The sequence below is a fragment of the Vipera berus genome (assembly GCF_964194415.1).
Source record: "Vipera berus genome assembly, chromosome: 4".
NCBI classification, from domain to species: domain Eukaryota; kingdom Metazoa; phylum Chordata; class Lepidosauria; order Squamata; family Viperidae; genus Vipera; species Vipera berus.
In genome coordinates this window covers 48,066,106-48,083,252 of record NC_138206.1, presented here as the reverse complement: position 1 = coordinate 48,083,252, position 17,147 = coordinate 48,066,106, and the positions used below count along the sequence as shown (strand labels likewise).

At 38.0% G+C, this 17,147-nt stretch overlaps 1 protein-coding gene and 1 long non-coding RNA gene across 4 annotated transcripts in view; one reads left to right on the top strand and one right to left on the bottom strand.

Annotated features, from left to right (window-relative positions):
- CXADR (CXADR cell adhesion molecule) overlaps window positions 1-16,042 on the bottom strand; it is a 38,258-nt gene extending 22,216 nt beyond the window's left edge. Inside the window, exon 1 of one of the 3 annotated variants that reach the window (XM_081327402.1) lies at window positions 15,956-16,042. Coding sequence is in view for 2 of the 3 variants with exons in the window: in XM_081327401.1 (XP_081183527.1) it covers window positions 4,445-4,493 (49 nt within the window). In the remaining variant the exon portion in view is untranslated. Of the gene's footprint in view, window positions 1-4,444; window positions 4,871-15,955 lie in introns of those variants that run through there. The other 2 variants (XM_081327401.1, XM_081327400.1) reach the window with 2 other exon arrangements.
- LOC308667860 lies at window positions 4,500-8,413 on the top strand. Its single transcript, XR_014026392.1, has 3 exons — window positions 4,500-4,613; window positions 6,890-6,940; window positions 8,276-8,413. It is a non-coding gene; the product is annotated as an uncharacterized lncRNA (long non-coding RNA).
- Window positions 16,043-17,147: the final 1,105 nt, after the last annotated feature.

Below are 17,147 nucleotides of genomic sequence, written 5' to 3'. Positions count from 1 at the left end.
ATTACTATTAAATGTATAGGCCACCTGTCTCATTAATAAGGCAACTATTAGAATATTAGTAGCTAGTGATGCACTTTTATCCAAACATTTATGTGATCATCTCTTGAAGCACTACACCCTATAAATTAATTATGTGCTATCTGAAGAAGCACCAATAATGTATAAACTGTCTTGAAGCTCTTGGCTATTAATTTCATTGGATCACTTTCTAGTATTAAAAGGCTATAAAACTTCATAAATTTTCTTCGCAGGTTGTTGGTTTTATAAATCTTCACTACAGGAATAGGTAAATTTTCTACCGAGGTTGCACACCTTTTGAGGTAATAACCCCAATAGTAGAATACAGTATAGAAAATCAAAGCAAAACTTGCTCATTTCTTCTCCCTTCTTTAACCAGTACAGGTAGTTCTCAACTACAGCAGTTCACTTAGTGACTGTTTGAAGCTATAATGGCACTGGAAAAAAGTCTTATGGCAGTTTTTCACACAACTGCTGCAGCATCTCCATGGTCATGTGATCAAAATTCAGCCGCTTGGCAACTAACTCATATTAACTGCCCCGGGATCATGTGATTTTTCCATCTTTCTGACAAGCAAAGTAAATGGCGAAGCCACATTCACTTAACAACCATATTACTAATTTAACACTGCAGTAAATCACTTAACAACTGCAGCAAGGAAAATCTTTAAATGGGGCAAAATTCACTTAACTGTCTTGCTTAGTAACAGACATTTTGGGTTCAATTTTGTCGTAAGTCAAAACTACCTGTAGCTTTAACGGAGAGACAAGATTATTCTCACATGAGATTAAACTGTTGTTGGTAGGAGCTTGATAAATTTGGGTACAAAGATTTTGGCAAATGCTTATAGCTCTGATGCTAGTACCCCACCTACATACTACAGTATCTCCCTTCCAATCATTTTTTTTCTATCTTCTGAATAGCTATGTGACTAGTAATAAAACTTTGTTCTTTTTAAATCTTTCTGTACCTGCAGAAGGACAGGAGAGGAAGTTATCCTCTTCTCTGGCATTTTTACTTTGGCACATCTGATGTCACTAGTGATCGAATTAGCTATTAAATCAGTATGGAAGGAGAAAAATAATATGTTTACCATCATCCTATACTTAAGATGATTATTTGCAGTATTACATTTTAAGATACATAAAAGATACTGGTGCTTCTATATTATGGTTATTTCATCTGTTCTTCCCTTTTGCACATAATTATTTCTCTTATTTATGTCATTATACGTCATTCATATATATATATATATATATATATATATATATATATATATATATATATATATATATATATATATATATATATATATATATATATATATACATACACATACATACATATATATATATATATACATACATATATATATATATATATATATATATATATATATATATATATATATACACACACACACACACACGTATACATATACATATATACATACACACACACACACCTGACTCTGTTATATCTATGAGTTTATATTTTTACATTTCCTTTTATTTTTAATTATACCATTTTCTATCTCTGCTCCATAACTGGAATTTAAATATTATGCAGCAGCCAAAGGTCTGTTGAATCAGGGAGTCCTTGACTCACAAATGTTCATTTAATCACAGTTCAGTTATGATGGTCTTGATAAAAGTAATCTATAGTCACCTGTCACACTACTCTGTCAGTCACAATGGACAAGTGATCACAATTCAAACACTTGCCAAACACTCACATTTACAACCTGTTGCAGGACCCTGTCATCATGTGATCATGATTTGTGACCTTTTTTCCTGATTTAAGCAAAAAAAACCCCACCCATTTGGAAAATTGGATTCCCTTAACAACTGTTGTGATTTAATAACTGTAAAAATTGTTGTAAAATCAAGTCTTGACTCAACTGATGACCGCAATGACCTATGATGGAAATTCCAGTCCCAACTGTGGTGGTTAACTGAGGACTACCTGTACAGAATATTTGTGAAACCCTAATTTAGATTGAGTTTAAAAAGTGGTACCTGTTAATCAGGTATAATTCCAGCCTGAAGTTATTAAAACAAAACTTTTGAACAAGCATAGTTACAAGTTTTAAAAGTGAACATTTACAGATGTTTCAGTTTTAGAAATTTGCAACTGGGTGGAAAGCAAAAGGAAGATTGCCAGGATCCTTTCTACAGGACCTATCTACTGTACAGGTATGTCATTCTGCCAAGTTTACACTGCTAAAATTGCCTGCCTAGGTTCTACAGGATGTTCGCAATTATTTTATAGTTACAAGGCAAAATTTTGTATTTTAATATAGTTAGTTTGGGGATACTTTTGTGAATCCTAATTAGTTCATTAAGATCTGAGGAAATAGCTTTTTGAATTTCCTATTTTAGTAGGTGTATTTAAAGTGAACATGATAAACAGACATTGATATACACAAAATAAAAGAATTTTTATCCTATGAGTAATGTTGCAAAACTATGACATCAACAGTGGCATAAGATATCTGCACAGGAAACAAAGAGCTGGAAAGTGCTGAAAAGCTTTTAGTTTCCCTAGATTTTAACCTCACAGTGTTGGTATAAACTGAATTCTAGCTGTGTGCACTTTAAATCTTGAATACAGGAAATAATTATAGCAAGAGAGTAGTTTCCTAATTATTTAAATCGTATTATCACTCAGCTTTATGAAGAGAACCCTTCATAAAGATCTGTGTATTTTTTTTTAAAAAAAATTGTACACCAGCCAATCTCTGGGAATTGGATGGCATACAAATTTAATAAAAAAAATTGAGTTGGAGAACACCTGAAGATATGTTCTAAACAACCAAAGTATTTGCATATCCTAAGCTTAATACTTGCTAAATAAAACTTTTAGGATCTAGCATATTTAAGCAAATGCCTTGTTTTACCTGTACATCAAGTTATTATTGTACAAGAATAAGTAATAAGGTTATTTCCTAATTTTATCACTTTATTCCTCTCAAGTGTGGTTCAAAAATCGCAGGTAAGGGGAAATTTGTCAAACCATAAAGATCCGAGTATAGTCTGCAGCATGATTTCTAAACTAACCCATTTCGAACACTATATAATACTTCCAATACCGAAATATTATATAGCTATTTGGATTCTAACCATTTTTTCTGGAAGGCGTTTTACAAAGATGTGTGTACAAACACCGCCCTATAAAAAGCTTTGTGGAACTGTATCTTTAGTGACCAGTGTTAAAGATAAAAAAAGACTCAAGTTTTAAAGAATAAACTTTACAACTCTACAGCCCTGTCTGTACTTGTCAATTAATTATAAGCCCAAAGTTCAATACAGGTTGGTCTGAAACGGGTGAGGTTTATCTACTTCTAGTAACTCCCTCCATTTGGAAAAGCTAACGAATGAGTCCCAAATTGGGCTGCAACTGGCACCCTGACATGTTCCTCCCTTGCTGTGTTTTTGCAAAGATAGCGAAGCCTCGTCGACTTGAAGCAAAATAAGTTAGCCCACGTTTCTGATCAGAAAGAGCTCGTTTGGAAAAAGCCCTTTGTTTCCTTCATCTAGTTACGGAAAAGCCTTTCCAGCGCTACTAAGCCAAAATACATCAGAGCAGTTTATTTTGGAACCATTTTGGCAGCACCTGCCCCATATTATACAGGTTTATATGGAGTAGAAATCATGCGGCTGGTTAAAACTTGTGAAATGTTTTTAAATATTATTATTATTATTATTATTATTATTATTAGTAGTAGTAGTAGTAGTAGTAGTAGTAATAGTAATAATAATAATGATGATGTGTAATTGTCTCTTAAAAACGTGGTTTTTTCCCCCCCTTTCATCTTTCAGTTCAGTTCTTCGCCTGGTTCACTCCTCTTAAGAGAGCGAAGGACTTTGCTACTGGGCGTAGGGGAAGGGTAGTAGTTACGCGAGCCCAGCGCTCACAACAATACCTCCGGTGAATCATCAAGAGAGTGAAATCCCGATACCTCTTACTCGCCCCACCCACCCACCCCCAGAGGGTGAGCTTTCACCAAAAGAAAGAGGCCGACATACTGTTTTTTGGTGTGTTTTTTAAAAAAAAAGAACCTAGGGGAAAGAGAACCGCCAAGAGGTTTAAAAAAACGACAACAACAACCCTCAGTAGTAGGCAACAAAAAAAAAGCCGCCTTTCTTTTCTCTCCCTCTCTTCCCTGACGCCCCTCTTCGGAGCCCTTCCACAACGGAGGGATTTCCTCCCGAGAAGCCCCCAACCAACCACAGGAGCCAGAGAGGCGCTTCGCAAAGCCGACCCCCATCCGAGCTCCAGTCCTTTCAACTCGGGAGCCTTTGTTTTTTTCCAGCAAAAGAGGCGGGGTGGCGGGAGAAAAGGGGCAAAGGCGGTTGGGGGGGTGGGCAAAATGGGAGGCAGGGGGGCCCTCTTCTGCTCTTCCTCGCTGACTTCCAGCCTTACCTGCACAGAGAAACGTTACAGCCCACAAGAGCGGCAGCAGCGATGCCATGGCGGGGAGAGAGAGAGGAGTCGCCGGCGGCCAGAGGAAAAGGAGCGACTCTCGAGCGAATTCCCAACGGACACTCGCTGCCTTGCGCCGCCCTCCTCTGGTCCCTTCGCAGCCCAGCAGGTGAAACGGCCGTCACTTCCGCCCGGCCACAGCCCTGCTGCGTCCTCCGCTGGACTTGCCGACGCTTAAGGGCAGCCCGAAATCCCAGAGAAAGGCGCCGACCTTTCCTCTCCACTTCACTCGGTTGCTTACTCACCCTTTGGGGCAGAAACTCCCAGCAATACAGGCTCCGGGAAATTGCAACAGGCATAATAAGCGCCCTGGCTTGCCCGTATATACTTTCCATAAGGCTGGTTTCTCTCTCTCCGGCACGCGCGCAATTCCGTAAATAATAGCTACGAGTGCAGAAAGTTTCGAAAAGTGTGGTGGGGATTTAGCCACTTCTTCCTGGACCCTTTTTTTTTTTAAACTCGCCAACGCGATCGTGGAAAGGGAAGAAATTTGTGTACGTGAATGAGAGTTTGTAGCTGGCGTTTTTACAGAAAAATACATACCGTAATCATCTTTGCATATAGCCCACAGTTAATACTAACTGTGTTAAGACGTTTAACCCCTTTCTCTCCTAACAGGTGAAATCTATGAAAGGAAGTACTCTGGGTCTACGACTAACCTGTGCACAAATTACATGCACCTTATTACATATATCGCTGGAAAGACAAAAGTCCTATCCCCAAATACAGGCCATTGGGATACAGGCCTTCGCTCATTTCGTAGGGACTTGAAAACTTGGTTTTTTGAGCTGTCTGGCCCAGACAGGGGTTTTAATTAATTAATGGGGTTTTAGTTAAGTTCAGGGATTAATTTAATCTTAGTTTTAATCGATTTTAATTGTATGTGATGTATTTTAACTTTTAATTTTCCCTGTAAACCGCCCTGAGTCCTACGGGAATAGATTTTAGATTTTTAGATTTTATTAGATTTATATACCGCCCTTTCCCGAAGGACTCAGGGCGGTTTACAGGGCATTTTAAAATCATACCAATACAAAATACAAAGTTAAAAGATAAATAAAAGATTAAATTATCCCTGAAAATAAAACCCAGTTAAAATTCTCAGCCTGGGTCAGAGAGCTCAAAGAGCCAAGTCTTCAGGTCTCGGCGGAATGAACGTAGGTCAGGGGTAGTCCTGAGCTCCATGGGCAGCTGGTTCCAGAGGGCAGGCGCACCCACAGAAAAGGCCCTCCCCCTGGGTGTTATCCGCCGGCAATCTTTTACCACCGGCACCCTGAGAAGACTCTCTCTGCGAGCGCACTGGACGAAGGGAGCTTGATGCTGGCAGCAGGTGTTCCCTCAAATATCCCGGACCCAAGCCATTTAGGGCTTTATAGGTCATTACCAGCACCTTGAATCTCACCCGGAGGGCAACCGGAAGCCAATGCAGCTCACGGAGTAGAGGTGTTACATGGGAGTATCGGGAAACCCCCATCACAACTCGTGCAATTCTGCACCAGTTGAAGCCTCCGAGTGGTCCTCAAGGGCAGCCCCATGTAGAGAGCGTTGCAGTAGTCTAAACGGGAGGTCACGAGCGCATGAGTGACTGTGCGTAGGGCATCTTGGTCCAGGTAGGGTCGCAACTGGCGCACCAGGCGAACCTTGGCAAAAGCTCCCCTGGTTATGGCTCCTATATGATCTTCAAAGTTGAGCTGTGAGTCCAGGAGGACGCCCAAGTTGCGAGCCCTATCAACGGGGGGGTAACACCTCACCCCCCATCATTAAAGGTGGAATAGTTTGGTTAGCCCGAGATGCCGATATGTAAAGCCACTCAGTCTTGGCAGGATTGAGACGGTATATAAATTTAAATAAATAAATAAAAGCGCTCTAATGGGAAAGAGAATGTACAGGATACCTAAAAATATATCAGCATGAATAAAAGAGCAAAATAGCATGAAATTGACACCATATAGAATTCGTAACGAAAACTCCCAGAACTATGATAATGTGCATGCAGCAGATTTTAAAACAGCCTATGGGACTTTTTATCTATTTCCTGCCTGGGTCTTTTAAAAAATCCCGTGAGTAGGTCTGCTAAATGATTTGGCCAAAACTAGCTATTAAATGTAAGTGATATGTTTATCTAGCTTCAACTTCAGAAATATTTATTTAGAGGGGGGAAAACTATTCATTTATCTGCAAAGCTTATAGGCTGATCTAATTTCCTCTTCAACTGGCATATCTTTTCCTGTATTTAGAAACCACAATATTCGGAAGAAATATTGAACTTGACTATTTAAATAAGGTTAATACAGTCAAATATGCAGATAACTGATTAAATATATTAGAAGGAGCATTTTTAGAAAAATGCACATTGTTACTATTGTGTTCCTTAACTACTTCCAGGAGCTGAGACCGTTTTTTCTTAAGTCCTGTCCCTGTAGGAATCAGTGTCAGGTAAGGAGATGATCAGTAATTTCTTGTGTATGATGATGGCAACCAAGATGTCTCTTATTCTGCTGAAATGAATATGTTAATGTACTGTACAATCTTGTGAAATCATTGGTTTCTGTAAATAAACCTACATCTTTTCCCTTTGTAATCTGAGTAACTCTTTTCAGGATAAAATTACAGGGGAAGCAGTAGATACATGTCATTTTCTCCTCCTGAAAAATACAATTGAAATTTCTGTTTACCATTTACAAAGGAATTTATTGTGTTTACCAGTTTGTTTAGTTTTACTTCTAAAATAAACAAAACAGATGCTTAAGGATTTGCTTGTATATTTAGATTTTATTTATACATTTAGCACTGATTTCAGAGATCGGTTCTTCAAATTACAGAAAATATTTAATTTTGCCAAATTAGATGTACAATTACTACAAGTTACTAAACAACTCATGTTTCAGATTTACTTAATTAGCTAACCAGTTGACTAATTCAGATCACAATAGCTTTCATAAGTAACAAATGTATAGAGGTGTAAGTTTTAATTAGGTAGAAGTATTCATTTAGAAACCAGGAGTTCTACTCCTGCCTTAAGCATGAAAGCCAGTTAGATGATTTTGGGCCAGTTATTATCTCTTGGCCCAATTCACCTCACAGGATTGTTGTTATAGGGAAAACAGAAGGAAGAAGGAATAGAGGTAGTCCTCCACTTATGACCGTTTATTTAATGATGGTTCAAAGTTATGATGGTGTCAGAAAAAGTATCTTACAATCCATCCGCTAAGTTACAATTGTTGCACCTTTAACAGAATTCACTTAATGATTGCAATGATTTGCTTAACAACCACAATAAAAATGATTGGAAATCAGTCCAGTTATGTGATGACTTGCTTATTAACCACATCACTTAGCAACTAAAATTCTGGTCCCAGTTGTGGACATAAGTTGATTTGTGTACGTTCACTGCCTTGAATTAGTTACAAAATAAGAAGGACCAGATAAAAGTCTAATAAATTTAATTTAATTTAATTTTTTAATTTTTATTACATTTATATCCCGCCCTTCTCCGAAGACTCAGGGCGGCTTACAAGCTTAGCAGTAGCCTTCATTCTATGTATATGCCTGCTTGTTAGGGCTTTCACACACACCCCAAGCGGCATTATTACAAAGTCAGCTTATTGCCCCCAACAATCTGGGTCCTCATTTTACCTACCTCGGAAGGATGGAAGGCTGAGTCAACCTTGAGCCTGGTGGGATGCGAACCTGCACTAATTGCAGGCAGCTGGTGTTACTTAAGGAGGCATTAGCCCACTGCTCCACCAACATTTTACCTTTCCTTCATAGCTCAAGACAGCATGCATAACACTGCTCCAATTTGCTCCACAACCTAGCTGAACTGAATTAAAACAATTCTGTGTGTTTCCATGATTAAGGATGGACTTAACTTTGTATTTCTGTGATTGTAATATGTTAAACATTCTATGATCCTCACTTTCTAGTATACCTGCTAATCTTTATGCTGTAGTGGACTAAAATGGATGTTCTCCATGCTAAAGAGATACATGTCATAGCAGAACAAAAGGATTAGGAAGAGGAGGACAATGACAGGAACTACACATATAAGTGGTACTTATTACTTCAAAGTATACAAATATCTTGCTAAATTAGGCAGATGAGTCCTGCAGGAATAAATTGTTTTAAAAAATAAGAGAATAATTAGATGTTAAGACTCAGACTTTGAACAGGAAATTATTTTAATTCCCAATGAAATAGAGAAATCAATATTTTTTTATATGTGTTTGTACTATCTAAACACAGGGACACGGTGGCTCAGTGGGTTAGGACGCTGAGCTTGTCGATCAGAAGGTCGGCAGTTTGGCGGGTCGAATCCCGAGTGCTGCGTAGCAGAGTGAGCGCCTGTTACTGGTCCCAGCTTCTGCCAACCTAGCAGTTCGAAAGCACGTAAAAAATGTGAGTAGAAAAATAGGGACCACTATGGTGGGAAGGTAACAGCGTTCCGTGCGCCTTTGGCGTCTAGTCATGCCGGCCACATGACCATGGAGACGTCCTCGGACAAACGCTGGCTCTTCGGCTTTGAAACAGAGATGAGCACCGGCCCCTAGAGTCGGAAACGACTAGCATGCCTGTGCGGGGGAACCTTTACCTTTACCTTTTACTATCTAAACATGTGTTTGTGTGTATTTGTGTATATTCCATCAGGTGGTTGCTTAGCCACACACTGATGTTGTTGGAACCTCTGAGCTGATTGGGTCATTCAAGTGGCTTTTGACTTCTTCACTAGTCTCAACAAACTCTCTGGCGGCTTGAGAATAAATCATCTATCAGAGTCATTAAAACTATCACTGGAACTGCTGTTGTAGAGTTCCTGACTTGCAGAGTTGATGGATGGGAAAAGTGAAGACAGCATCTATAGTTGACATTGTTGGAGGATGGCTGAGAGATGGTGGGGCAATGAGGGCTGGAACTAGAGCACTACCTGGAACAGCAATTGGAACATTTACAATATTAGCACAAGAGGAAGTGGGACATTGTGGTTACCATCACCTGTGAGGCTGAGGCTGTAGCATTGAAGAAGACAATAGAGATATCAAGATGGATTGGTAGCTAACAGAAGAAAACAACAATTACTACTATTGGGGCCTGCTAACTGGACTTGGAATGGTAGCAATGGTGGAAAGGTGCCATTTAGGGTGCTGTTAGTTTAAAGAACTAGTGAACCAGGGACCAGTTCTAATAATTTGGAATCCTCTGAGTTACAATTTAGATTCTGAAAATGAGAAACTTATTTAGATCAGTACTAATAGCATAAACACCAGGGACATAATTAGGCTGGTGAAGTATGGGGATATTGGGACCTGATTCTATTCTGTTACCTGTGCTAGTCACAGAGTTCCATGGAAGGTGATCTAACAGATGTGAAATGCTCTGAATGAACATACTGATGCAAAATTTCAGAGGATGCATATGTCTAGGGTGCTGGCTGAGAAGGATTTCCTGTGAAACCAGCATTTCATTATAGGAACTTACATGAAAGTGGGATTAATATTATGATTTAGCACATTCCCCTGAAATGCTAAGAGAGACTAATGAGATGATAACAAATGCAATATAAAAAGACTTTTTAGGAAAAGTCTCTTAGTACCTGCTGAGAGAAGCAAATTGCTAAATTACAGGATCTGATTAAAACTGATTATAATGTTAATAAAAGTTGTTAAATATAAGACATGGGTTAAATTTACAAAATAACAAGAAAATATGTTGAAACTGATTAATTTTATGATTTATATATTTTTAAAAACTACAGTCAATAACAGTAAAATGTACGGCCACTTAAAATACATTTTTTTAAACCTAGGTCTATTTTTGCCACAAAAGAATGCTAAATCCATAAACTTTCATAATATGCCTGTGTAGAAGCCAGGTATCTACTGTATGTTTCTCATAGCTCAAACTTCAGTGGTCATAGTAACAGTGTACAACAAGAGACAGAAAGGCATTCAGACACATAGAGCCTAAAATTGATGATAAGGTGCAGAGAAATCTTAACCTCTAATTGTATAATATTTAGGGACAAGAAGGAAAACACTACACTAAAACTGTAATGATTATCACATTAATTTGTCAGGGGCACAAGATAAGAATAAAACGGATGTCAAACTGGCCTGTGGGCCAGATGCGTCAAGACAGGCCACGTTCACACCAGCTCCGCAAAGGCAAAAAATACCACGATACGTCATGTAATGCGATCAAGTTTGACACCCGTGGAATAAAACAATATGACACTTCTTCGTGGTATATGTTTATGCCACAATGAGAGTCCCATAGCTAATTTGCTTACTTTATTTAATTAATTTATATGGCCATGGATGAGGGTGATATATAATATTAGTAAATTAAAATTAGTCAATAAAAATCATATAATAAAGCATATTATAATTTAGAACACATACAAATCCATATAGTGGTGGAAAAATACTATATAAGTTGTGCCATTATCTCTATGCCTGTGGAAAAAATACCTTTAATACCTTTCAAAGGGCAGGTAGATGAGATCTTGCTATAAGAGTGGGAACAGCAATAGAGAAATGAAATGGGTAGTCCTCAGCTTAGAACCACAATTGAGCCCAAAATTTTGGTTGCTAAGCAAGGCAGTTGTTACGTGACTTTTGCCCCATTTTATGCAGTCATTAAATGAATCGTGCAGTCATTAAGTGAACCTGCCTTCCCCCATTGACTTTACTTGTTGGAAGTCAGTTGGGAAAGTTGCAAATGGTGATTACATGACACTGGGACAGTGCAATTGTCATAAATATATGCCAATTGCCAAGCATTCAAATTTCTATCGTGGGGATGCTGCAACAGTCATAAGTGTGAAACTGTGTCACTTTTTCCCAGTGCCATTATATCTTCATCACTAAACGAATGCTTGTAAGTCGAGGACTACCTGTATCCTGTCATATGATGTTGTCTAAGTGACAGGATCCTGAGATTGTTAATTTATCAGATTTTAATAAATGGGGAGAAATAGCCTGAGATAGCTGGTTCTGCTGTAATCTGGTCTGCACCATGAAAGGCTCAAATTGCAGCAACTTGAATTGCACTGAATTGGAAGCTGGTGATAACTAATAAAATCTTATAGATGTTTATTCACAAGACATCTTCACTGAGGTGCAATGACTCTCTATTCTGAACTCAAAATACTACTTACTCAAATAACATTAAAGATAGGATATGCAAACAGTTTCCAAAACACAATAAAACAGGTTGGGCAGGTTTCTCTGAGCTATACCACAAGCGTAAACAGTATTTTATTCTTGGAGAGGGTTAGGATTTCTTAATCCCTAAAAAAAATTGGATAATCATTTAGTGTACAGTTTTAATCAGTAATGATTCTAAAACAATGGGAAACAAATGGCTCAGTAAGATATTTATTTAAACAAAGCACTGCTTTACTGACTGTTAAAATAGCTAGTTACTTGATTGTTTATGTAGCTCTTGTTTTTATATAAATTATGAAGAATCCAGTTCAGGGAATTGCTGATTTAAAAACAACTCTTCAATTTAAGACAAAAGTTATACCAGGCCTGGTGGCGGGAACGCTCCAAATACCATGCTGCTATAACTCCAGTCTCCTCCTGTGGCTGTGTGGGCAGAGCCACAAAGGTGGCCAGTGGCCAAAACTGCCAGACCACGGACGATGCAGAGAATCTACCACCGGTCTCCAGAGCTGCCGCCATTGAAACCTTAAAATACAGGTGGCAAATGGGCAGTAGACAGCATGACGCAGTGCTGCAGGACCCAGGCAGCGGCAGAGGAGGTGGCCATTGGGCAAGTGATCGAGGCAGGGCAGGGCCGGTGGAAACCAAAGAAAGCCCCTCCAGCAGCAGATGTGACTGATGTTCAGTGGCGGTGGAGACCTTTCGCCTCTCCCCTAGCTCCGAAACAACAGAGGCAGACCACGTAAGGCAACCAAGCCTCCCCCGCAATCCAGCTCAGGAGAGGAGTGAAAGGGAAGAGGCAGGTGGGCAGCCGGGTTATTGAATGGACGAGGGAGGTCGCTGAGCAGGAAGTGGCCTGTCTGTGGGGGCTCTGGGGTAAGCGGGTATGGTGGGAGCTCCACTCCCCACCTCACCTCAACTTATGGCAGTGGCACCGACGCACCACGCAACCTCCTGCCCCATTGTGGCAGTGAGGAACCAGACGGTGGGATGAGTAGGTGGGCTCTTAACTAGGGCTTAGTTTTGGGGTAGGGCTTATATTAGGCACAAACTAAAAAAAGCATGCTAGACCTTATTTTCTGGGTGGGTCTTATTTTCAGGGAAACATGTGAAAAGGACCCATGATTTCATGAGATAGGCTGTTACAATGCTTAAATTATACTATTTGAAAATAAAAACAAATATTCAGAGCCCCTAGATCTGTGTTATTTAGCTTGGGGAAAATAAGGCCCAAAATCCTATTCACAGATTTGAAATATCCAAAGAATATTGCAGGGGGATATTTAGTCACCTAGATGGTAAGATAAGGTGTGTCTGGTATATCTATAACAGTTAATAAATATTAAGCATTAGTAAATACTAATTAGTAAATACTACCCACCCCACCCCATTTTTAAATTTTAAAGTGTGGGATTGGCTTACAAGTGAGAGTAATATAAAGAAAATATCTACACAAACTCTTATCCTACAGAATTCCTGTTAATAATTATTTGGATAGAATTATCCTGCCTCAATATAGGACATCGCTCCAATGTCTAGGGTATTCCAAAATCTTTTGGATCATCCAAGATTAGAACAACTGCATTCTTTATTATTTGAATTAGAAATAAGGAAGATTTGTCTTGACATAGTTTCTCTGAAAATGGAAAAGGAGAAAATATTGATGTTATACATCTGTGGAATTCTTAAAGTGACATACATATGCAAATTCTTTTTTCCTAATTAAGTAACTCTCCCACATGTTTCCCACAGATATAATGAGTTATAGTGGTTTCTCAATTATTTGCCAAAAGGCTCAAAATAACAGGTACAGTATGCTTTTCACAGTACTTTGAATCAGATGTCACACAATGTAATTAATAGATGCTTCCTAAATATTGCGGGCATGTTCCAACATTGATATATGGGCTAGTTCTTAAGTACGTGCTCTAGCAGTACATTTAAATTGATTATTGTTTGTACCAGTGGTGCAGGCAATTTTCTTCCAAATTGTGCAAGTGTGTATTTGAATAATCATTTTACTTCAGAATGCCCAAAGGTGGTGGTGGTTGTGATGGGGAATGTGTGCAGGGACAAAGGAAAGAACTAAGAAAAAGACACCATATTACTATTTTCAATGAGTTATAGCAGAATGCTCTTGTAGTATATTCTAATTCTGTGATTTTTCAGTGGTGTGTGCCAGTATATTATGAGGAACTGATTCAATAAAAATATCAGTATTTTCTGCATTCCTATGATTATGTTGTAATATATGTTTTTTTTTATGAAAGAGCCCATGGTACCAGATAAAAGAAAATAGTATCCAAAATATGTACATAAATCTTTCAATTCTACCAATCTGGATGTAGTTTATACAAGATTAGAGAATCATTATCCAATCAAATGTTGCAATGGTTTTAGAAATCTTGATACTTAATATTTAAAACATAAGCTAAACATGTGTTAGATTATGTATTGCACATCTAATACAAATCCAATTCTCAATATCATAACTATCTCCTGGTAGATATGTGCATCACTGTCAAGCTAAACTCCTGTTGACTTCATGGAGACAACTCTGGAGTTTTCTCAGCAACAAAACAGACATAGTTTACCATTGCATTCTTCTAATATGTTTTCCACCTACCTAATCTTCCCCACAATTTGGCATTACTTGGTAGCTTTCCTACCATGTAATAACCAAATCCAATTTTCCTCAACTTCTAAGCCAGGCAAGATAAGTCATGCAAGGGGGCCTTAGCTCTGAGTTAATAAATGTTGCTTAGGGTCTGGCTTTACAGTCATATTTCCTATATGCTCATATTTAAAGTTTACTTTAAAATAACCAAACAAAACTAAAGACGCTTTTTTCATGATGGAATAGAAATACCTGTATCAAGAATTTTCACCCCAGAAAAGTATATATATTATAGAACCACTACACTTTGTCCTTTTATAGGGGAAAATGAGTTATACAATAGTAACATTGGCTTTTGTGGTTTTTGTTAGGTGATTGGCTTCCCCACATGGCTTTGTACTGCAAAACACTTCTGTGTGGGATCACATTATGTGTCTTAAAAATACATTGATTCATTTGAAATTTAGTACTGAACGTATTAGAGTTAAATTTTGAAGTTTGTTGTCTAACCAAAAGTAATGCTGAATATTTTAAAAAGTATTTTTTTAAAAATAAAAGGTAATCCTACTTCTTTCTCTCCAATGAAAATACACATTAGAAACAGATCATTTCATACTATAAACCTAATATTGCCAAAGGATTGGCCATCATATTTGAGTGTGGGTGGGTTGTTTGGTCAAATGGCGAACAGAACAAAATGAACTCTGACATACTGTTATCACACATTTGTCACATACCACATAACTTGAAAGTACTGAAAACAAGCTGGTTTAAAGTCATAATATTGGAGAAAGAAAGCCTCAAAGATAATTCTTTTGAAAGATACTGCAAGAACAGGGCATCATTTGTCTGCTGTCCCTGAATCATTTCTCAATGAACTCTGGAGGGAAGCGATAGCATACACTGTTAGATAAAATCCTTCAGAGACAATCCATGATATCTATGAATGTGGCATTTTTCACTTAAGCTGGCCAGACCAAGAACAAAAGAAAACACAAAGAACACATACTCCTCCTCTGAAAAGTAGCTATCTACAAAACTCAATTGAAAGTGAAAACAAAGTGAACACATCAAATCATTCGCCACAAGGAACTTGTTTGATAAAAACCGCTTACCATGACCCCATCAGAACTGGATATTTAATATAGTTCTTCTTACTGTGTTCTAATAGCAAATAGCTTTGATAGTCCCTAACCTGTTCTTTATTTAAAAAAAAGTCTTTACTCTTTTATTGGTACTTTTTAGATAAATCAAGAAACCTTAACTGTGGGAAGAATCAAAGCTCAACTAAATTCTGTTTGCTTCCCCATTTGGCAGTTGTGCACTGTTTGCAAAACTCACGTTCATCGTGCGTAATCCTTAAAACACAAAATAGGTGCACTATATACATATACTAGAAAAGTAGTTTTATGCTTTACATTTGTTATTCTAATATACTTGACTTAAATGTTCTTATGTGTACGTGTCACTATCTCTGAAAAGTAGCAGCTTTGTTCACCCATAGCGGCTTTCCATGCAGCTGGAATTTAGTTGATGTTGCTGACAGCTGCTGACTATATAAAAAAAACCACACAGATGTAATTACCTATTGAGACCTATGGCCCTTGTTGGCTTTACCCTGAGCGGTACTGAGTGCTTAAAGCCAACTTGCAAAATCAGTGACTGTACCTCTTCTTCAGTATTTCCCCTTCTTCCCATGTTTGGAGAACAATTTCTTCAATGTTGCACCAAAAGGCAGCACCGGAGCAAATAAGAACACCCTTTTCCTCTTCAGAGAAGACTGCAGCTAATTCTTTCTTGATGTTTGTTCTCGTGCCATGGCCTGTTTGCTTTTTCTCTGGGCCACGTTCATGCCCCACCTCTGAGGCATACTAGTTTCCCTTTAACCCATCAGCAGAAAAGAAAACAGGCCTGTCAGCAAACAGGGAAGACAGTAGAAGAATGGATGATGCAGTGATTTAAAAAAAAAGTAACTGGGAAAGTGAAAATGTTCCCAAAGCAACAATGGTGTTGCTTTCTTATTTTCATTTCATTTTTCATTTGTAACCAACTTGAATATGCTATTTTAAAAAATAAGGAGTGAAAAAGGGACACTATTTTTTTAAAAATGCTATTAGATAACATGGTAGAGAACTTTGTCATAATATATCTGTGAGACGGTAAGCAGTCAGCTTTGCTCATGTGAAAACTCAAAATGTAGTGTGAGTACAATCATCACATCCTGTTTCCAGAATCCTAATGTATATTGTATTGTACTGACAATTGCTAAACCCTAGTAATTTTCATCAGAATGTAAATCTACCCTTTAATGTGTGTAAAGGAGGACTTCAAATATCCAGAAGCTATTTCTTCTGTTCAAGTCATGTGAGTAGAAGGAAACGTCAATGTTGCTTGCTCCCTAAACAAATAAATGTATCCCATTTCTATTGGAAGTGCATTAAACTAAACAAATATTGGTGTAGCTGCCTGTTCCTTCATGAGCAGACAGGTTATAGAAAGGTAGACTAAAGGACTATACTTCCACTTTCACTGTGTGATAAAAATAATAGATAAGGTAATCTATATAGATTTAATTATTTATATATATGGTTTTATAGAAGGGAAACAAAGGTCAATTGATCAAATATAAATTATGTTTATTTAAAAATAGAAAGAAAGGCTCCTGTATCAGAGTGGAAAAATATCAACTGGGCCCCAGATTCTCCTTTATCATGGATTCATAGAAATGACGCATTTAAGTTATCAAGTCCAACAACTGTTCAGGAAACCAACAATGTACCTAAAATTGCCTTTATAGCAATATCACGCTGCTGGCTCATGGTCAGTTTTCAATTAATTAACACTTACTTATTCTGAGGTA